At 38.4% G+C, this 21,460-nt stretch overlaps 4 protein-coding genes across 6 annotated transcripts; 2 read left to right on the top strand and 2 right to left on the bottom strand.

Moving 5' to 3' along the window:
* Positions 41–3,053, bottom strand: LOC109729053. The gene is made up of 7 exons (XM_020259687.1): positions 2,999–3,053; positions 2,757–2,824; positions 2,604–2,684; positions 1,539–1,673; positions 995–1,090; positions 807–896; positions 41–558 (listed from the first exon to the last, which is right to left on the bottom strand). Coding segments are annotated over exons 3-7 (486 nt in total). The 5' UTR covers positions 2,605–2,684; positions 2,757–2,824; positions 2,999–3,053; the 3' UTR covers positions 41–394.
* LOC109729051 (ras GTPase-activating protein-binding protein 1) lies at positions 3,901–10,010 on the bottom strand. The gene is made up of 9 exons (XM_020259684.1): positions 9,544–10,010; positions 9,289–9,423; positions 7,603–7,903; positions 6,433–6,725; positions 5,822–6,005; positions 5,604–5,725; positions 5,460–5,525; positions 4,849–4,927; positions 3,901–4,444 (listed from the first exon to the last, which is right to left on the bottom strand). The coding sequence occupies exons 1-9, from the start codon at positions 9,580–9,582 to the stop codon at positions 4,242–4,244; spliced, it is 1,422 nt and encodes a 473-aa protein (XP_020115273.1). The 5' UTR covers positions 9,583–10,010; the 3' UTR covers positions 3,901–4,241.
* LOC109729050 (probable serine/threonine-protein kinase abkC) lies at positions 10,476–14,903 on the top strand. Of its 3 annotated transcripts, none has more exons than XM_020259681.1 (6): positions 10,476–10,873; positions 10,948–11,028; positions 11,755–13,084; positions 13,333–13,602; positions 13,896–14,051; positions 14,432–14,903. In XM_020259681.1, the coding sequence occupies exons 2-6, from the start codon at positions 11,021–11,023 to the stop codon at positions 14,549–14,551; spliced, it is 1,884 nt and encodes a 627-aa protein (XP_020115270.1). In that variant the 5' UTR covers positions 10,476–10,873; positions 10,948–11,020; the 3' UTR covers positions 14,552–14,903. The 3 variants fall into 3 exon arrangements, with proteins under 3 accessions (XP_020115270.1, XP_020115271.1, XP_020115272.1); XM_020259682.1 differs by having other exon boundaries at positions 10,481–10,873; positions 12,315–13,084; XM_020259683.1 differs by having other exon boundaries at positions 10,485–10,873; positions 12,796–13,084.
* On the top strand, positions 17,592–21,110 carry LOC109729052 (alcohol dehydrogenase class-3). Its single transcript, XM_020259685.1, has 9 exons — positions 17,592–17,722; positions 17,845–17,981; positions 18,453–18,499; positions 18,583–18,908; positions 19,364–19,446; positions 19,532–19,607; positions 19,870–20,027; positions 20,363–20,524; positions 20,615–21,110. The coding sequence occupies exons 1-9, from the start codon at positions 17,689–17,691 to the stop codon at positions 20,729–20,731; spliced, it is 1,140 nt and encodes a 379-aa protein (XP_020115274.1). The 5' UTR covers positions 17,592–17,688; the 3' UTR covers positions 20,732–21,110.

Below are 21,460 nucleotides of genomic sequence, written 5' to 3'. Positions count from 1 at the left end.
CGAGTTGAGTAGGATGGTTTGCATTAGCAAATTTGAATTGAATCATGTGACCTAGAGGTGATATTCATTATTTGCTTGTTCTTTTGCAACAATCGCGGCACAAGAATTGTGGCTATTAGCTGTTTCTGCGACCTTTATATACATCTTTTCTATACCTAGGATGGAACATGTACAACTGAAATGTATTGAGAAACTCTCATTTCTCCCAACATTTTAACATCAATTTCAACATTTTAACATCAATTTCGGCCTATAATATAGGCTCACTTAGAGATATACATCATGCACGCATGGGTATCGCGCATAGTAGAAGGAAACATAGGCAATACTAAAACCAAAAACTCTTTATGTCAGATTCAGAGCATGCGGAGAATCCACAAATAAGCCTCTCTTCTCACGGTTTTTGTCGCTCTGTTGAGTTTTTCGCAACTCGAGCAGCCTTATGACTTAGCTGATCGTGGCCATGTATATGTTGTTGTTGGTTCATACTCTGTTTCTTCCATAGTGCATCTCTTTCTTCCATTAGCCGATTTTGGTGTCCGATTAATTCATCGTTTTCTGAGAAAGAAAAATTCAGAAAAATTTCTGAAAGTATGCTCGACGAAAAAGCAGCATGGCTTCCTAAATTCAGCTCTAGCAGATTCTGCAAAGTTATAATCGGTCGGATAAGCAAACACTTGCTCAATTTATAATGAAACTTCAACAGCACTTCTCTAGGAAAATTTTGAGACTTTTTACTTCTGTCAGAACTAGACGCCAGGATGATCAATAAACTAAAAATAAGTAAAAGAAAAAAAAAATGATACCTGGGCTCGATAAGACGGCTCTAGGTCGTGAAACAAAAGTAGCTCGGAAGTTGGTTCTGATATCCTCGCCGCTCTTTTTGGTATGCATCTCTGTTATCCAATTTTAAAAGGTTGATTTGTAACTGGAATTTCTAGCAATATGATGCAGAGTCAATCAATTTACATGAATCGATAACAAACGACATAACCTTTGGATGCACATGTGTAAGCTATGGGAGAGTTTTTAGAAAGAGATCTTAGGCTTTTTGCATCTGCTGTGGAAGGGTGGTTCTCAGAATATCTTCCTAAGAAAAGAAGAGAAGAAGAAGAAGAAGAAGAAAATCTTAATTACAGGTCAGAATTGTAGACATGCCTTATAAGATTACTCAGCAGAATTTCACAGTAGGATCAAAATATTAATTTTCTACTATTTTCCAGAGCCAAAGCAAACACCATATTTAGTTTTCAACTGATGCACAAATTTTCTACTCAGCAGTAAAGATGGAGTATTGTTCTGAACTGGAAATAAGGATAACAAACATTTCAGACACACTAGAGAAGATTCAGATAATCATCACTCCTACTAATAGTTTGGTTTAGAAAAGAAGTTCCATTAGAAAGTACAATAAAATTAAAGAGGGTATTCTAAATAAGTATATGAAAAGGAAAAATACTTATCACTGTAAAATTATAATAGCAAATTCTAGAAAATAAAAAAAAATGCTGCAAAAATTGCTGAAAGAAGTAACACACCATAACTGGGTGGAGTTCTTGAGAATGAATGGCCTTGCTCTGAGAGAGAATCAACAAGTCTTAGTAGAAACCGTGTTGTATCTTCATTTGCTTTCGGATCTTCTTTCTCTCTCGTCGCCTTTACTCGAGGATACACTTCCGACCATATGAGAGATTTTTTTTTAAAAAAAATTACAATTAAATGCACAAACATCAAAGGAAAGAGGAGAAATGCGTATTTTCAATGAACAAAGATTTCAAGTTTTGAACTCCTCGAAAACGGCACAAGCATGAGGTTGCAGGAAACGTTATAAGCATTACTTCATCATTTTGATGGATTAACGAACTTATCGAAAACCCTTCACTCATGTTCGCATATCACAATCTCACATTTAACAACTGATATCGACCGTTTCTAACGCAAGTGGCAAAGTGCTTAATGGTTGGTACCCGATGTCCCAAATTCGAATCCTATTTGATTCATATTTCCGGCTAAATCTATTTCTAAATAAAATAAATGAAGCGGATAGCATGCTACCTTTTTCTCTCAAAAAACAAAATATTTAACAACTGATGATAGTAGTAATGCTCCTCTAAACGTTTCTGGTGAGGAAAGAACTTGAAACTTAAATTGCGATAATTATATAAATATATACCATTTTAAAGAGTTTCTCTCTCTCTCTCTCTCTCTTTTAGATTGGCAATTGCCATGATAAATACTCGAAAGGCCATATTGGTGGCCTAGAAAAAATTGCCCTTCATAAGAACACCTCCGGAAGTTCTCTAAACCTTATAAGAACGCTTTTAAATTGCGACAAAAACGGATAGATAGTTAGATAAAGAGCATAAATCCCACCTATTATTATTAGAAATAAATTCTAAACTCAAAGCTGATTATAAGGAAAGGCAAGAAAGAAGAAAGAAAGGAGAAAAAGAGAAACAACAAAGGGCACATGATCCTCTAGATTTAAAAAAAAAAAAAAAAATTGGTGATGAGAAAAGGATCTTAGAAGCCATGATGATGATAATAATGATAAGAATAATAAAATCAGAATCAAGGGCATAAAACAGGATTTAAAAACTTACTGCTTAAATTGAACTCGGTGCTCCTCTTTGCCTGCTTTGATCTTAAGAAACTGTTGGGATTACACACAGAAAGAAAAAGCCCTGTTCATTAAGCAAAAATCCATCACCGAATTTACCAATTAGAACGAGGAAAAGGGGATCGAAAACACATACTGTTTCGAACGATATTTCTAAAAGCTCTTTCTCGGTCTCCACTGTCGCAGAGGACACTTGTGCGGGTGCTTCTCGATTCAAAAGTCAATGATAGATAAAGAGCCCGTTTCAAGAAGAAAACAATCTTAAATCAAAAACTAAACCCAAAACAAAAAAAAAAAAAACAAAAAAAAACAAAAATTGGAGGAGAAGGGTCGAATCGAATCGATGGCGTTGTGTATATTGTCTTCGGGTTTGAATACCAAAAAGGGGAGGGGTGTTTTGCTGCAACGTCCACTAACGCTCCATTTCCTTTTCTGAATTATTCTTCGACGGTACTCCTATACGGAACAAGATGGAGTACCTTTACCCGTTATAAAAAGACGAAATTTTATTTACTTTGTTTTATTATTAATTTGTTTAATTAGTACTACAAATTTATAAGAATTTTTTATTTAATTTGAGAATTTATTGAGTATAAGATTATTAACATTTATAATGGAACAACGTACAAGGGGCAATTTTTAAACATTTTGCACGTGAGATCCTTAGTCCTCGCATTTTTGGGACAACTTTTCTATATTTTCTTGTATAAGCCTGCATACTGTAATCAATTTTATTCAGACTCACTACTAAATGGGAAAATGTTAAGCACTCCGCTTGAACCGAATTGAAATACTACACCTCACAAACTTTTTTTAAAAAAAACTATAAAAGAAAAGAAAAAAAGAAAACCATTACCATACTTTGAGAACTAAATCTATACGAGTCTATGAAATTGCGATCTAAGTAATCCGACTCCCACACTAAAAGATAAATCAAATCAAATCAAATAAAAAAATTACACTATAAGCTAAAATACAAAAAATCTGAAAAAACTACTACGCCCCCGCCCCCCTACTACACACTATAAAACCCAAGCATTTCATTTCCAGCTTAAAAGAATTAATGGGAAAACCAAAAAAAACAAAATGACCCTCAACTCTTCTAACGTTACAGCTCTAAAACAGGCCCTCCCAATCAATATTTATGAACAAAGGTCGAGGAACATCCCAGAAATACTTTAAAACGGCATGATATTATTATTATTATGCTCATGATTGCAGGGGCACAAGATCGCTCGTCTTTTCGCCAAACCAATAACGAACCCAGCACAAAACATCCGTAATGAAGACCATATAATTTTTAAATAGGGTAAATTAAATAATAAATTTTTCTCAAGCTCTGAGAGGCCCGAGGAAACACTATAATAAAACACAGACAAACAGTCAAAAATTCAAACCTCAGTTTCTGAATCTGCTGGAACTGCCAAAACCAGCACTTCTAAATGATAAAAGAGGGAAAGAGAAGAAACCAAACACACAAAACGGGATACTGGCTCCACGACTTAGATAAAAAAGCTAATCAGCGGCGGATTGAGCAACAGACATGAGCTAAAGAAGAGTTTCACTCGGACGACGAAAGCTAGCTCCTGATTTCCTGCTGATGGAACGAAAACAAAAGTGGTTACGGCGAGGCTAATGAGTTTAGCTGCCCATCTCTCCCGCCCTGACTTCCTAAAATACCCCTATCCTGCCGTGGAGCTCGCGGGTGGAACCCGTTTCCCCTCGGCCGGCTGTTGTAGTCTGGCACCGCCCGGGCAAAACTCCGTCCGCCAAAACGACCTCTTGGAGCTTCTGACTGATATCCACCCCTTCCTCTACCTCGTCCTGCCATGATAATGTAGATAATAGTATGAGGAAGTAAACAATCAAGTCAAGATTGCTTTTGCCATTCAGATGAGAAATTATCAGACTAAGTTATGCTAATACCTAAAACAAAAAAAGTAAATAAATAAAATCATCAATGACATTCATGAAGCACATGAGAGAGAACTGTAGTTATCAATTGTTTAGCATGTGAACATTTTACTGTAGCTCCATATAAGATTACCATCTAGGGATCCAGTCCAACATACACTAGTTTTGAAGAAAAAAAATGTTCAACCAGGTAAACAACTAAGAGAGTCTACAGTAAAGCATGGAATATGAGGCAAATGTTTAAAATAGATGGAGACAGCAATAAATGTAACTATATTATATAACAAAAGATAGGAACAAGATTTGGCACTTACTTCCACCTCGGAAAATGCCATTGTTAGGTCTCCGCTCCTCAACATATATCTGGAACCCATTTATTTCTATTGGTGATGCCTATGTGACAAGAGAGCGATGTCAGCAAGGAATGCGTGAATATAAAGGACTATCGTATTTGCAAATTCTTACAGCACAACACAAACAGAAAGTGATGCATCACAACACTATTTTCAAATCAGAATTTCATTGGAATGCCTGCTCTTTTTGCACTAAGAGAGGAGGAAAGGAGAGAGGAAGGAGAAAAGAGAACATCAAGTATGATTTTGTAGAAGAAATGTCCGAATACTACAACATAATATAAATTTACATATAATGTAATACATTCACCAGAAAAGCTTTCTAAGATTAATGGCAGCAAATGTTGTGCACGTCTAGGAACCAATAAGTTTTTGCCAATTGAATATAAAAATATCTATCTCGCCAATCTCATTGCACGGAATCAAATTACAAATCATATGCAAAATTTGCCAAGTGATTCGACTAATAACAAGTAGAACGAACACGGTTATTAGGTGGAACAAAGATTATCATAAATTTTCTGAGAGAGAGAAAGACTATGTTTAGCATAGCTAACATATACGTAACTTACCTTTAGTGCATTCGGAACACCAATGATATCATCAAATTCCACAAAGGCATAGTAGCCACCGGAATCCTGCAGATTCACATTTTGTATTATATTAAAACCAGAAGTTAAAATACTCTCGAAACAATAGTATATAACTATACACACCTTGCGGCTTCTGATAGCAACACCGTCAGGTCTGATTCTACCAAATTTCTTAAACTCGTTTTCAAGGTCGGACTCCGTGACAGATGGGGGAACATTTCCCACGTAAACAGATTTGCTTTCAACTATTACAAAGACAAACATAATGAGATCAACATGAACTACACACTAAACCATATGATCAGAACTTCTTTATGCAAGTAGTGTACAGTAAATCTAACCTTCATCTTCAAGTGTATTAACTTCCTCCACTGCCTCACTGCCGGACTTCTCAGGTACCACCGATAATATGGGAGTTGACTGCTGTGGAATTGACTGAGGTGCCTGATGCCACTCAAAAGGAACCGGAGAAGGTTTGCTTAGTGGAGCTGCAGCAGCACCAGATTGCCCTTTTGCGGCTCGTAGCTGACAGGTTCGATAAAAGTTAGAAAAGGGAAACATATGGAAGTTAAACAAACGTTAAGTTATATGGATAGTCCCTATACTATCTCGATATTGCTATTTAGTCCCTGTAATTATCACTTAATATAAATCAACTTCATCCTTGCCCACCAAAATAAGTTCCTGTAAGCAACTGTTTTGACCCTATTTCACGTAAGATGAAAATAATTTTACGGAAGGGATAAAATGGTCATCTCACAATGAAAACTTCCCTTTTTCTTACAGTCTGGGAATGGAATAGCAATATATGAGAAAGTTGGGACAATCCATACATTTTACGCTAACACAAATTCACATCCTCAACTCCCTTTTTTTGGAACAGAAGACTCTTTATTTAGTTCATAAAAGAAAAGTCAATATAAAAGCTACAGAGAAGAGCAGTGATAAATACAATGGAAGCATAGGTTTGCTTTAGTGGTTCTGCTGAAGGTTCCTCTGTGCGAACAGGAGATGGGTCCCGTGCTGCGGCTGATGTATTGGAAAAGGAAGTTGTAATGGGAAAGGAAGCAGCAGGCTCTTCAGCAGGTGGCTCCTCTACCAAGTTGTCAGAATGGGAAACTTGCTGTGGCTCAGGAAAGTCCTCCTCAGGAATTGTGCCATTTTCTTCTACCTGGGCCGGAACCATGTATTCTTGGCTGTGACTTTCTCCTTCATGCATATATTCAGGAACTGCCGCAATGTTTTCTGAATCAATCAAGTAGCGCCAAAAGTAAATGATAAGAGCAAAAACTTCTACTTAGATGGTAAATGATGTCAAGCAAATTCCGTACAAAACAGTTTTTATACGCCTGAAATAGAAGCATATTTTGATAGCTCATTTTCAGCATGAGCTGACATGTATTATCATCAACAACAGGTCAAGTAGAAAATTATTTAACAAATTCCATAAATAACAGTTTCTATATGCCTGAAATAGAAACATGTTTTGATAGCTCATTTCCAGCATGAGCTAAGATGTATTATCATCAACAACAGGTCGAGGAGAAAATTATCAACTCTCACCAGATTCAAAAAGCACATATCCGTTTCAACTCTTACCAAATTTAAGAGGCCAAGGAGAAATATTATCAACTCTTAACCACATAAGAAATAGTTTCAAGCAGAAAATCACATATTAGTTTGTGCATAGTCTGACCAGAAAACCATAAAGGTTAAATCCAACAAAAAAATTTTAACAAAGAAGCACAACATTAAATCAAACAAGTGACAGAGAAAAGGTCGCAATGAGGCATAGTACACTATCAACCAGACAAGATAACCTTAAGGCTATGAATCCAACATGAAAATTTAACAAAGAAGCACACAATCAAATCAACTGATACAGAAAAGATAACAATGATTAGCTGCACAACAAATTTTGATCAATTTAGGGAGAATTTAAGAAACAGAAAATTGAGCCTCTGCCAATTAAAACTCAAAAAGGAAAACAAATGGTTTCATTAGAATCAAAAACGAACTTGGAAACAATACAGTAACAATACTAAAACCAACGGAACCAGGAAGAGCAACTTGCTTGAAAAGTCTGGTTGAATAATACAAACAACATGTTATCATATCATACCTCCTTCAGGAACTTTAGCCGATGTAGTTAAATTGTTCTCAAACTTGTCATGGGCTGCTATCGCTGGCTGGTGTATTTGCTCCTCGTCAAGGAAGTGGAACATGTCATTCAGTATAAAATATCCTTTCTCCTGCGGAGCAAGGAAAAAAGTCTGGACAAAATTCCTTCTAGCATTGTACTCCCTAGCTTGTACAAGACCAGAAACCATCACTAGGACGCCATCACCCCAGGAGTTCAGAAAATTTGCAGTTTTGATCTCAATTCTTGTAAAATTCAGGGACATGATAAGAGAATGGATTTGCTGCACAATGATGCAGAATATTACTTGACAAACTATGATTGCTAAATCATGATAATACGGTAGTGCAAACAAATGCAACAAAATTGTGTGGTCCATATTGAAGCTAAAGCATGATGCACTTAAATGAACTAATTTAGATTTTGCCAATAAGCAAACAGATAATTACATGTAAGATATGCATAATTTAACTAATTTTTAAGGTATCGTGTAAATAAAAAACATAAACATTACATGGTGAAATATTCAATAATTTATCTACAGTCATATGGGAAAATAATAAAAGAAGGCGAAAAAGCAAGGGAGCTACTACTCCAGAAGTTGAAAAAAGGACCGCTAGGATCAGCCCATTAATAGATTTCCTTTCTCTTTTACAAGAAAAGGGCATCATTAAACATTTTTCCAACGAGAAAAAAAAAAGAAGACAAAAACAAACTGGTGTAGCGGTGTGTTCATCTTGTTCCATATTCGTCAATAAAGAATAATTTATTAGTACCAGCAAGTAAAAAGTATCTACTATAACTGCAGAACTTCACAGGCAACAAGCATGCTTGACGAGACTTGAGATCATTTCATATACATAAAGTGGATAAAAATTGAACCGTGTAGAATATAGGAGCTTTATGAGTATCAGCAAATAAAAGGATCTACTATAACTGAAAAACTTCAGAGGCGACAAGCAAGCTTGACGAGACTTGAGATCATTTCATATAGATAAAGTGAATAAAAATTGAAGTGTGTAGACAATAAGAGCTTGCAAAATAATGTATAGGATTCCTCAATTAAAAACCAGACCTATCGTCTGACATAGACTTTTAAAACATTTCCTAATGAAATTCTTAGTTTGGTTTTTTGCAAATAGAGAGCCAAACAAAATCCTTGTATGGAGTACTTAAATTGCAAATTTTGAGACTCCAAGAACTCTATGATTTCTAGTTTCTACCTGTTTCAAACAATCTAGATCAATTTTCAGACAGCAATGCTTCCATAAATTGTTATATAACTATCCTAACTTGAATTTTGACTAGCTAACCCAGCTCTATGAATATGCATGTGTTTACTACAAATGGGAAATCGAAAATGAGAATACTTTGATGGAAACATCAAGTAGAAATAGTGTTTTCGAGACGTCAAATCTTCCCATTCTAATTTTGGTGGAAAATTGGTGAAAACGGCATCATCGATTGCATTAACAGCAAGTGGTGAGTGATTCTTAGAAAAGAAAAACAGTAGTTTAATTCCACTGCAGAAAAGAACAAAAACTCTATATCAATATTCAATATACAAGTATACAAGTTTAACTCTTGCTTTCACAGCACCATCCGCAGTTCGGGAGACCATAGAACCAAAATAAGAAGCGAGAAAATTGAAGCACATATCAACATTACCATCATCCCTGTGGCGGCCTCCGAGGCACCGCCATCAATGCGCATCATAGTACTCGCCTCATTGTAAAACTGATGCACGAGAGATGGTTGCTGCTGAAGGATATTGTAGTACTGCCCCACGAAGAAGGTTCCAACCTACACCATATCCGAAGCATTTATTCACCTCAATACTGAAAAAAAAAAATGATCCTAAAAAACAAAAAATTAGGCCAAAAAACTGGTTCTTCTAGCCTAGATGTTCTCGATTGTATTTACCTGAACGGCACTAACTTGGCTCGGGAAGTACGCCGCCATTGTTGCCCTAGACGAGCTCAAAACAGCGACTGAATCCTTCGAAACCCTAACCCTAACACTAGAAACCCCCCGAGAAAACCCTAGATCCGGAAGAGGCGAGAGGTTTCCCTCGATCTCGATCGAGGAAATGGTAACCTCGGATTCGATCTCCGATCCGAAGCGCGAAGAGGGTGGGAGGGAGAAGAGATCCGAGAGGGAAACCTCGGATTCTCCCGAAGATCTCTCTCCGTCTCTCTCTTTCCTTTCCCCTTTTGATATTCTCCCCTACGCGCTTCTCTCCCCCCTATCTTCTCCTCGCACCCTTTTTATTTTTTAATTTTTATTTTTCCCTTCTTTTTAAAATCTCCGCTTTCTCTCTCCAGAGCACGGGGCTGAGGCTAAAAAATAAGGAGCTCGAGGGGGGGAAGGGGGAGGGAGAGAGGAGGGCGTGTCGCCGTGCTAACTTGCGCGAGACGGGGAGGGGTCTCCGCCGTTGGATCCAAGACGTCCTCGTGATTCGTGCGCAGTGGATGCGGCGGAGGGCGCAACGTGGCGCGAGATTTCCGGGGCGTGGGTGGGGGGAGAGCCTTGCCTTCGTCGCCACGGCCCAGATGATCTTTTACGGTGAAATCACAGCCGTTGGTTTCGTTGCGTCGCACGCCTTGTGCCCTTTGCTTTGCCTTGTGATTCGATTTGCGGAATCATCCAATCTCCGCCGTTCGAGGGAGTGCGACACGTTTATCCTGCGGCGGTGATTCACTGCGCGATTAGCTAGTCGTTCTTGTACAACTAGTCCGAGTTTGGGCCCAATTTTGGCCCAATTTGGGCCCAATCCACCTTTCCTTTCGCCTGGCCCAAATGCGTCCACGTTTTTATTTTCCCTCCCGTTCGAACCTTCGAGAGACCACCGCGACCTGCAACGCATCCGCCACCACCCTTCTCCCTCTATCCTCCATCCCCCTTCTCCCTCTATCCTCCACCCCACTTTCTCGCCCACCAAAATCCTAACCCTAATTAAGTCCCTAACCCAAGTTTCCGCCATTAATGAGTTGCTTCGTCCTCCCAATCCCCCATCTTCCTCAAATTCGAGGGAGGATTTTGATCTCCCTCCTTCCGAGCTCCACTCTCTCTTCTCTTCTCTCCTCGTTTGCGCACATCCCTCGCTCCCAGATCATTCGTGTCTTCTGAGATCACTCCAATGCTCTCTCCATTGTTTCGTTTTACTAAGCGACGGCTTGATCTCCGCCTCATCCCGCCGTTTCCACCATGAAGAGAGCTGTAGCTGCATAGATTGGATACTAGGACACCAGAGGTCCGTAGAGTTCTTGGTCTCCCTGCGATTTTTTTCATGTGCGGTTGCTTATAATTTGTAATGTTTCATTTTAGTTGTATTCGCTTGATTCGAGAGCTAACGGAAGAGTTTAGGAGAATCGATACGGAGCTACTGAAGTAGTTTCTGATGGCAAGGTGAGTGGATGTTTTATTTGTATTTGTGCATTCAAGTATTGTAGAGGAAATGATTGTAATGCTAGTTTGTTGATAGTTGATAATTAAGTGTAGTTTTTGAAGTAGCTGGTGCCTCTAAAGGGTTAAGCTGTTAGAGAGAACTAGAAAAGTGAGTAGTTCCCTCTGTTCTTTATTTTGGATTTAATGCCGAAAACTCTGCTTCCATATCTGTTCGAGATTTTGATTATGCCCAAAATGTAGAATGTGTATTATATGCCAAGTGAAATGACCACCTCTTCTGGGAACTTTGTTGTCTCTAGAAGGCGAATAGTGCATTTCATATTCAGAAGTATTATGCATGAAACTCGAGCTTTGATTCTTTTGCTTAAAGCTGCATAGGTTATTTGAGCTAAAGGATGTCAGGTTAACTCAAACTGCTCGATTTTTTCTCTCAGCATTGTCAAATTTATGACATATTAAACTATAAACAGTACTTGCTTCTCTTACAAATGTATTTGTAGTGGTTGGCTTTAGATTGCTCGGTTGGTGTGATGGTTAGTAGGATCAATATGTTTCGTCCAGAGAGTGCTCCCCACAATTGTTTTGCTTTTTCATGGTAGCATATACTAAACTGCAAGTAGACTTCATGAGTTAATGTAATTTCCTTGTATATACTACTAGTGGACAAGTTATACTTGGATTTTCCTGAAGCTGTAATATGAACGACTAAGAAACCATTTTTCGCAGGATTGTTGCTATTGGAACAATCAGAAAAGTGCGTTATTCTTTTGCAGCAAATCCGAGTTTGAGCTTTTCCAAATTAAAGAATCCATTATTTTCTCCCCAAGCTTTGTTCTTTTCCCAGAAAACCTTTTCATGGTACAATCTGTTCATTGGGCACAATTTTTTGCCTGCAATGCATAGAGCTAAGGTAGATTCACTTGTGAGTAACTCCATTAGAAGGTTCTTTGGACATTCAACAAGCAATTCAGTGGCAAATAATATGAAAGTTTATTGGAGAAGATTACCTTTGATTTTTTCTTATCGAGAGTCCACCTCTCTGGTGCACAGTAAAATTGCATGTTTCACGAGCTTGACTCTTACTAGATTCTATGTGGTTCCAAGACTTCTCTTGTTTATTACTGGAGAAATTGTGTTGTCTGGGGAGACTTGGGCGGATGGTGATTATTTCACAACAAGAAACGCACTGTACAGACTAGCAGAGGGCAGTCGTTTTCATCTAAGTTATTTTAGATTTGCACTTTTGGAGTTCTTTATTTTGATTCTAAGAGCAGTCTATTTAGCAGTATTGTTCTTCCCCGCCATCATAATGGCACCATTTGCAGACACTCTAGGCAATCGCTTGAGGAAAAAATGGCTTCACATCGTACGCCTTACATTAGAGAAAGCAGGTCCTGCATTTATCAAATGGGGTCAGTGGGCCGCTACACGCCCGGACCTCTTCGCTGGTGATCTTTGCGCTGAGCTGGCAAAGCTTCATACCAGAGCGCCTGCACATAGCTTTGCTTACACTAGAGAATCTATTGAGAAAGCATTTAATCAAAAGCTTTCCGATATTTTTGAGCGCTTTGAAGAGGAACCTCTCGCATCGGGAAGCATTGCTCAAGTATATCGAGCCACTCTAAGAATCCAATTTCCTGGCAAGAAAGTGAAGTATGTTGTTGTTGCAGTAAAGGTTAGGCATCCTGGTGTCAGCGAGTTAATTAGGAGGGATTTTGTGCTAATTAACGTTGTTACCAAAATTTCTCAATGTATTCCTGCATTAAGGTCATTGCGTTTGGATGAAAGTGTGCAACAATTTGCTGTTTTTATGATGTCTCAAGTTGATCTTTCTCGAGAAGCTGCCCATTTGAGCCGTTTCAACTACAACTTTCGCAATCGGAGGGATGCATCTTTCCCTAAGCCTATCTATCCCTTTGTGCATCCTGCTGTTCTGGTGGAGACATATGAACATGGGAAAAACATCTCTTACTATGTCGATGAACTTGAAGGAAATCAACGACTTAAAAGTGCTCTTGCTCATATTGGAACCTGCGCATTCCTAAAGATGCTCCTGGTACCTTCTATTTGCCTTTATCATATTCTTACCATGCGTCGTATTGATACTTATTAGCTTAGTTATATATATTTTTTTTTTTCCCTGGCATGCCCATACAGAAACAGTGGTGTACATATCCTTCTGCAATTTTTTTTTAAAAAAAAAAAAATTGTAGTTGCTTTAGATTTTGTTTCTTGTAGTATAACGTTTTCCCTTCTATTTAATTTCATTCTATAACACCTTTTTGAACTGGCATATTTCTTCAGGTAGACAATTTTATCCATGCAGATATGCATCCCGGCAATATACTTGTTCGGATGTCTCGATCCAGGCATCCAAGTAAAGGACTCTTTAAGCCGAGGCCTCATCTTGTTTTCCTTGATGTGGGCTTGATTGCTGAACTCTCCAGCAGTGATCGTATAAACTTGCTGGAATTCTTCAAGGCAGTAGCCCTCCGAGATGGTCGTACAGCTGCCATTTGCACCCTGAGGTTTTCAAAACGGCAAAAATGCCCTAATCCAGATAACTTTATTGAGGTTCGTTTATGTTAGTAGCTGCTCACATGTTTGAGGACCATAAACTATTTTTCTTTGAATGTCATTATCATGTAATTATTAGCAGTTACTGTTTAAGGGGCATAAGCTCCTTTTATTATTTGTGATTTTTTTTGGTGTAGTTTCCTTTTGTGAAATTACTTTAATTACACTTGTATTCAAGCTTCTGTTTGCTGTTTTATTAGGTGCGAAGAATTTTTGCACTTTATTGTGGATTGTACGCATGTGTAATAGAAAGAACTTTCTGCTACTTATATTCGGATTTTTGTCGACAGGAGGTAGAGGAGTCCTTCAAATTTTGGGTCTCTCCCGAAGGCGGTGCCTTCCACCCTGCTCAGTGTATGCAGCATTTGCTTGCGCAAGTTCGACGCCATAGGGTCAATATCGACGGCAATGTTTGCACTGTGATAGTGACAATGCTCGTTCTTGAGGTAACATCTCAGGATTTATTTAACATCAAATTGCATGATGTCTATCCATGATGTTTCTCAAGTGTAAGGTTTTGGTTGGTTTTTATTACTATCTTTCAAAATATTGCATGGATAATTCTCAATGCTTCGCTTAGTTACCATGTGAGAACTCAACGATGGGCGTGCATAATTTAGCACTTATTGCTCTTACGAAAAGAGCCTTTGCAAACTAGTTTGCGATGTCCACAGTGAATGGAAGTTTAATCAGAGTCAAAAGTCACTGGGTTTCTTTGCACCTAACTAAAGTTACTGGATCGAACTGCAGACACCCTGTTATTACTGAAACAATTTTACCTCCTTGTCGAATTGAATTTTTGTTGCTACAAAATGTTTCTTTGTAGGGGTGGCAACGTAAGCTGGATCCTGACTACGAGGTTATGAAGACGCTACAAGCCCTGCTACTACGATCGGACTGGGCGAAATCTCTTCAATCGACAATTGAAGGACTTATGGGCCCTTAAAATCATGCATTAATTCTCCCACAATAAAACATTGAAACAAAATAAACCAAATGTTTAATACGGTGTACAATATATCATTTTTTGTGTTTTTTTTTTTTCATTATTACTTGATTGACGCGGTGCAAACTGTGTAGAAGAGATGTTTATAAAGAAAATAGATTGGGAGAAAATTAAACGGGACAGCGGAGGGGAAACGTTAAGGTATCCAAGGTGAATGGTTGCATTTACTGAGTGCTATTTGAAGGGGCTAGAAGACGAGTTTATTTATGTGGCAAAAACGAAATGTCATGTGATTTTTCAACTTCTTTTGTACTGTTTGCTTTTACAAATGGTAATTTATTGCCACGTGAAATTTCAGCCTATTTTTAATCACGTCGCATATGGTGCGAAAAAGAAATGCCAGGTAAGATTTGTTGAGCAAGCTAAATAGAAATAAAAAGTAAACTCTTCAAACGCCATTATAAAATCATACACGGTAAGCATGAGTTCGATTATTTTATTTTGCAGCGAATTAAATCTTCAGCATCTAGTTTCAGGTAATTCAATGATTTGTTTCATTATAAAAAAAAGGGAAAACTTTAAACACCCTCTCCGTGGTTTTGTATTTTTTTATTTTAGTACTCTATGATTTAAAATGTATCAAGTTAGTATCTCGTGGTTTCGTACTTTCTTATTTTAGTATCCTGTGGTTTAAAGTATATCAAGTTAGTACTTTATGGTTTTATTTTTGTATCAAGTTAGTGCCCTGTAGTTTTATTTTGGTATCAACGTAGTACTCTTTGGTTTTATTTTATTTTTAATAAAACATTAAAGCACAAGATACTAAAGTGAGAAAGTCGACCGTCTCTAGAGCAAGTGGCAAAGAGCTTGGTGGTTGGTACCCAAGACCCAAATTCGAATCATAATTGATTCATATTTTCAGCTAAGTTTATTTCTAAATGAAATAAACGAAGCGGGTAGCGTGCTATCTATCTCTCAAAAAAAAAAGAAGAGAAATACAAAATTACAGGGTACTAATTTGATACACTTTAAACCATAGGATACTAAAGTGAAAAAATGCAAAATTACAGAATACTAAAGTGAGAAAAAAGTGAAACCATAAGGTGAAAAAAATGAAACTATAAAATCACAGAATACTAAAGTGAGAAAAAGTGAAACCACAGGGTGAAAAAATGAAACCATCAGGATATTTGAAGTTTTCCAAAAAAAAAAAAAAAAAAAAAAAAATTGAAACGCGGGACGTGGCAGGCACATGATATTTATATTACTTACCTACGCTTGGTGCATGCTCGTCATCACCGTTCAAAACATCTCAGAATTGAATCGTTACCGTCCAATACCACACTCAGATAAGGCAACGGTAAGGATTGAACTGCTGATCAGATGGAGGGTTAATAGACGATCGGTGCGCAGGCGTACGAATGCACCAAGCGCACGCAATCATTTCCCGTAATGTTCCAACCGATTCTCGGGCCCAGCGAAGTACGAGCGCAAATGTTATCCGCTTACTAGCTATCACATCCGGGTTTTTTATGCAATAGTTTTCTTCTAAAATTTTATTTAAAAACAGATTTTTTTAATTTTTATTTAGGGAAAACTTAAAAAATCCCCCTTGTGGTCTCAATTTTTTTCACTTTAGTACCCTGTGGTTTAAAATGTATCAAGTTTGTACATTATGGTTTCTCACTTTATCACTTTAGTACCCTGTGGTTTAAAGTATATCAAGTTAGTACCCTGTGGTTTTGCATTTTATCACTTTAGTACCCTGTGGTTTTGATTTTGTATCAAATTAGTACCCTGTGGTTTTTTAAACTATAGGGTACTAAAGTGATAAAGTGTGAAACCACAGGGTACTAAAGTGATAAAGTGCAAAACCATAGGGTACTAACTTGATACACTTTAAACTATAGGGTACTAAAGTGATAAAGTGAGAAACCACAGGGTACTAACTTTATACACTTTAAACCACAGGGTACTAAAATGAAAAAGTGTAGAACCACAGAGGGGGTTTTTGAAGTTTTTCCTTTTATTTATAAGGCTAAATTACAGAAAACCCCCCTATAATAACCCGCTTATTCACTTTCCCCCCTGACATTTAAAAACCTACACTTTGCCCCCCTGTAAAATGAAAAATATTCACAGGGGGGTTACGGTGTGTAAAATGACCATTTTGCCCCTCGCCATTGTTGTCTTCTTCCCCACCTTCTCTCCTCACTCTCCTCCGCCGACCTCGCGGGGCGCCAAACTCACTCCGGCGAGTTTCTCTTCGGGTCGAGCAGGAAGGCCGCTCACAACTCCGCCGGCGCCGCCGCTTCCAAATCCAGGCACCGCCGCACGGGCTTCGTCCCGATCATCCCCACCGCGGCCTCCACGACGAGCACGGCACGGCGCGGCGCAGCTGAGGCCGGGCGAAACCCGGCGTGGCGCCGCTGAGGCCCGTCGCGCGGAGCGACGTGCTCACCTCCGGCACTGCAAATTACGGCCACGGGAGCATAATGCGGGGCGGGGAGGCGGCGGCAGCAATGGCGGAGGGGTATTTTTGGCATAAAAAATTATTTTATAACGGAACCCTGACGGAACCCTAACGGCAGGGGGTGAAGTGCACATTTTTCATTTTACAGGGGGCAAAGTGTAGGTTTTTAAATGCCAGGGGGGGAAAGTGAAAAAGCGGGTTATTATAGGGGGGTTTTCTGTAATTTAGCCTATTTATAAATATAGTTATGTAAAAATAATGAATACTTCATCGCTTTTTTTCTTTTTCTTATTTCTTTTATATTTTTACGATGATAAAAGCAATAAATAGTTCACCATTTTTATTTTTTTTATTTTTAATGAGGAGTTATAAATACGGTGAATTATTCACCACATTTAAAAATTTATTTTTATAATTATTTTTTTAAAAAAAATATTTTTATAATTATAAAAATAGATAAGATTATTTATAAAAGAAAATCATCAGATTCACTCACCGTTCACCGGAGTGTGATCATATCCCCACACACACGCACGCACACTTCCCCCCTCCGCTCCTGTCCATATCCTCTCTCTCTCTCTCTCTCTCTCTCCCAACCCTTGTCGTGTACAATTTGAAGTATCAAAATCTGATCGAAAAGGGTTTCTCGCCTCTTCCCTCTCCAATGGTAACGCAGGGTCAGGTCATTATTTGCAAAGGTAAAACCCTAAGAGAGCGACGAAGAAGAAGAAGAAGAAGAATAGTACATAGATTTCTTTCTATTTTCCGTAATTTACTGCGATTTTTTTTTGCTGATTTTTGATGTTTTTCAATTTTAAAGCTGCGGTGGCGTATGAGGCGAACAAGCCGCTGGTGATCGAGGATGTGGAGGTTGCGCCGCCGCAGGCCGGGGAGGTGAGGATTAAGATCCTCTACACGGCGCTTTGCCACACCGACGCCTACACCTGGAGCGGCAAGGTTCGATCGATCTCCTCCTCTCTTATTAGTTTTTTTTTTCTTTTTTTTTTTAGTGAGCTAATGTTTGATTTGTGTTGATGTTCTTAGTTTGGAATCTATGTAGCTGTTTCCATACTTCTACACCTTTAAATGAGTGATCGGTTTTAGTTTGGTTTGTTTTTTCTTCTAAGTTATCCTAATTGTTTCTTTGCTAGTAAATTTCCATGCCTTCTTCTATTTGATACTATAATTTTTTATTTGATCTAGCAGTTAAGTTGGTTTTCGAATATGTCTATTAGTTAGGAACGAACCTGTAAACAACATTATGAGCTATAACGAACATAAAAATCGTTTGTATACACGAATTTATTTGTTCATTGTTGTCTAAATAGCAAAAACGAAGTAAATTGCCTTGCCGTTTCTCTTTCCGACCACTCGTGATTAAAATTCTGTGTTTAGAGACTTCAAGTGTAAAATTTGTTGCCATTGCAGGATCCCGAAGGCCTTTTCCCGTGCATTCTTGGTCACGAGGCTGCTGGGTACGCACAATTTCACATCATTCTTGCGCAGTGATAGCTCATACATCGAGTTGGGTGATTGTTTAACCGCATTCGATTCACAGGATTGTTGAAAGCGTTGGTGAAGGCGTAACTGAGGTTCAGCCTGGAGACCATGTTATACCTTGCTACCAGGCGGAGTGCAGGGAGTGCAAGTTCTGTAAATCGGGGAAGACAAATCTGTGCGGTAAAGTTCGCGCAGCAACTGGTGTCGGTGTTATGATGAATGACCGGAAGAGCAGGTTTTCCATTAAAGGGAAACCCATCTATCATTTCATGGGAACGTCGACCTTCAGCCAATACACTGTTGTACATGACGTGAGTGTTGCGAAAATTAATCCTCAGGCTCCTCTCGAGAAAGTATGCTTGCTTGGTTGTGGCGTTCCTACAGGTAGATTCCGTGTACTGTTATGCATGGTTCCTTAGTTTGGTTTTTGTTCAATGGCTGAGTTTTACTGTAGTTCAGGATTAGTTCTGCCAAGTTATGTTATTTGGCTCTTATTCATCAAAGGCCATGATTCATATTCTCAATCTTGAAACAGATAAGTTTTGAAGACTCATTTGAAGAATATTTTGCTTTTATGAACTGATTGTGAGTATGTTTTGCACTTTTAACTCATGTTGGAGATCAAACACGATGTTTTGGCTCTCAAAAGCAAAAGCTGTGCCTGAACCAACATTAGAGGTTTTTGAGTCGGTAAATATCTTATTGCCACCGAGGATGTATTTCACATAAATATCAAATGATGAATTTTTGGACCAACAGATTTAATTAATATCTGATTTAATGGATTGTAAAGCTCTGTTTCCTGGTTTGTTGATCTTCTATATTACTGTTATTATTAGGCCTTGGAGCAGTGTGGAATGCAGCGAAGGTGGAAGCAGGTTCCACTGTTGCAGTTTTTGGGCTGGGAACTGTTGGGCTTGCAGTAAGTTGCCTATTAAACATTGTGTAGCTGCGTTATTTCTTATAAGCCTGAGCGTCTCCGATAATACGCAAGATGTTCTTCACAGGTTGCAGAAGGAGCTAAAGCGGCTGGCGCTTCTCGTATTATTGGAATAGACATTGACAGCAAAAAATTTGATACAGGTACTCCTCAGATACAGCAAAAAATTGAATAATTCTTTTAACTGTTCTAAATCTCATCTTAGTCAAACGTGCTGACATTTCGCCATCTTCTGGCAAATGCTAGTTTTGTGTTTCAATTGTTGTTCCAGCAGTAGTATTAAGCAGTTTCTCAAGCTCTTGAAAACTTAATAAGCAGAAAAACTTGTCAAATCTTTACGTTTTTTGCAATCTTATGGAAGATTTCTGCCTCCTTTTTTATATTTTTAGTGTGTAATAACTGCAGCAAAAAATTTTGGAGTGACCGAATTTGTGAACCCAAAGGACCACGACAAGCCGATACAGCAAGTCATCGTGGACCTCACTGATGGTGGTGTCGATTACAGCTTTGAATGCATCGGAAATGTTTCTGTTATGAGAGCTGCCTTAGAATGTTGCCACAAGGTAAGATATTCCTTGCAGTGTTTTCAGCCATTCTTACTCATGCTTGGCCAAGTTAGGGACTAAAGTTACTCGACCAGGGAAACTCCTTTTGTATTATCAGTAATATTTTCAAAATTACCGCACAAGAAAACCATTCATGTCCGATGTCCCAACAATTTCTTAAGTTTATAGTTTTTTGCAAGTTTATGATCAGTTTATGACCAGAGAGCTTGACGAGTGGCTTTACCTGTGAAAATGGAAAAGGCATACTTGAATCACAGAACGTTAAAAGATAGAATATTATATGCAAAATGGCCTTGCTCTAACCTTTCTCTTTACTATATCCGAAATTTTAGGGCTGGGGTACCTCGGTCATTGTGGGTGTAGCAGCCTCTGGCCAGGAGATCTCCACTCGGCCTTTCCAGCTTGTCACTGGCCGTGTATGGAAGGGAACTGCTTTTGGCGGCTTCAAGAGCCGCTCTCAGGTCCCGTGGCTTGTCGACAAGTACATGAACAAGGTATACGCATCTTTCACATTCCTATTATGGATTTATATTGCGGACATACCCCCCACAAGAAACTGTTACTAAAAACTGTTGTTCCTGCAGGAGATCAAGGTCGATGAGTACATTACCCACACGATGACTCTAGCAGAGATCAACAAGGCTTTTGATCTGATGCATGAAGGGGGTTGCCTCCGCTGTGTTCTTGCTTTGGATGCATAGAGTTTTTATCTTTCATTTCTCATCTAGGAGTCAAATACGTGAAGGAAAGTAGTAGCGTGCAATGTCAATTTATGATCCTTTTGCTTCCTTGGGCTATGTGGTGTTTTTGACGAAATGTCAGGGGCCTCAACTTGTTTTCAATCATTTTGTTGTAGTAAGCAGCAATCCTGTTGTTTGTTTGGATATCTGTTATTTCGACTTACCATCTTTTAAAAACGTTTCTAAGTATTTCTCCATCAAGGGTTTTAAGACCGGCGAAAACTGGTCTGCAATATAGCCTTGAGGAATTTTTTAAGTAGCCAACGTGCTGGGTAGCAAGTGATTTTTCCTTTTTGTTGGAACAAGAGTGAATGGCATTTCTTGCAAATTTTATACTGTAGTTTGGAATGTTTTTCATTTTTCTTTGATCTGTAGTTTTTTCATTTTTCTCATTTGGCACCAACTGCTTCACTGGGGACCATCTTAGATCATAGTGTAATTTGAAAGTGTGGTTTTTTGAATTATTTATGAAGCTTTTGACATTGACTTATAACATAGTGTAATCCCAAAGCCCTGTTGCTCTTAGAATGCTAATTTTTTCATATAATGAAATAGCGTTCAATCGAATTCTAACTTATTCAGAATAAAAATATTTGTTTTAATTAAATTCGACTGAAATCAATTGAATGCCATTTGTTATTTTCTTATCACTCTAAGCACACAAGAGTGCTAAATCTTAAGCCCATCCGA

This window comes from Ananas comosus, linkage group 25 (genome assembly GCF_001540865.1).
Source record: "Ananas comosus cultivar F153 linkage group 25, ASM154086v1, whole genome shotgun sequence".
In the NCBI taxonomy this organism is placed as follows: Eukaryota; Viridiplantae; Streptophyta; class Magnoliopsida; order Poales; family Bromeliaceae; genus Ananas; species Ananas comosus.
The sequence above is the reverse complement of the archived record's forward strand: the minus strand, read 5'-3'. Positions and strand labels throughout refer to the sequence as shown.

Excerpts from the sequence above, each read along its gene's own strand:
- LOC109729053 (XM_020259687.1), bottom strand. Across the intron at positions 897-994 it reads TTACACATGTGCATCCAAAG|AGATGCATACCAAAAAGAGC; the intron begins GTTATGTCGTTT and ends ATTGGATAACAG. Across the intron at positions 559-806 it reads AGCCGTCTTATCGAGCCCAG|AAAACGATGAATTAATCGGA; the intron begins GTATCATTTTTT and ends TTTCTTTCTCAG.
- LOC109729051 (XM_020259684.1), bottom strand. The coding sequence starts at position 9,582 with ATGGCGGCGTACTTCCCGAGCCAAGTTAGTGCCGTTCAG. Across the intron at positions 7,904-9,288 it reads AGGCCGCCACAGGGATGATG|CAAATCCATTCTCTTATCAT; the intron begins GTAATGTTGATA and ends ATCATTGTGCAG. Across the intron at positions 4,445-4,848 it reads TGGCATTTTCCGAGGTGGAA|GACGAGGTAGAGGAAGGGGT; the intron begins GTAAGTGCCAAA and ends TTATCATGGCAG.
- LOC109729050 (XM_020259681.1), top strand. Across the intron at positions 13,603-13,895 it reads ATCCAGATAACTTTATTGAG|GAGGTAGAGGAGTCCTTCAA; the intron begins GTTCGTTTATGT and ends TTTTGTCGACAG. Across the intron at positions 14,052-14,431 it reads TGACAATGCTCGTTCTTGAG|GGGTGGCAACGTAAGCTGGA; the intron begins GTAACATCTCAG and ends GTTTCTTTGTAG.
- LOC109729052 (XM_020259685.1), top strand. The coding sequence starts at position 17,689 with ATGGTAACGCAGGGTCAGGTCATTATTTGCAAAG. Across the intron at positions 19,447-19,531 it reads TGGGAACTGTTGGGCTTGCA|GTTGCAGAAGGAGCTAAAGC; the intron begins GTAAGTTGCCTA and ends TGTTCTTCACAG. Across the intron at positions 19,608-19,869 it reads CAGCAAAAAATTTGATACAG|CAAAAAATTTTGGAGTGACC; the intron begins GTACTCCTCAGA and ends TAATAACTGCAG.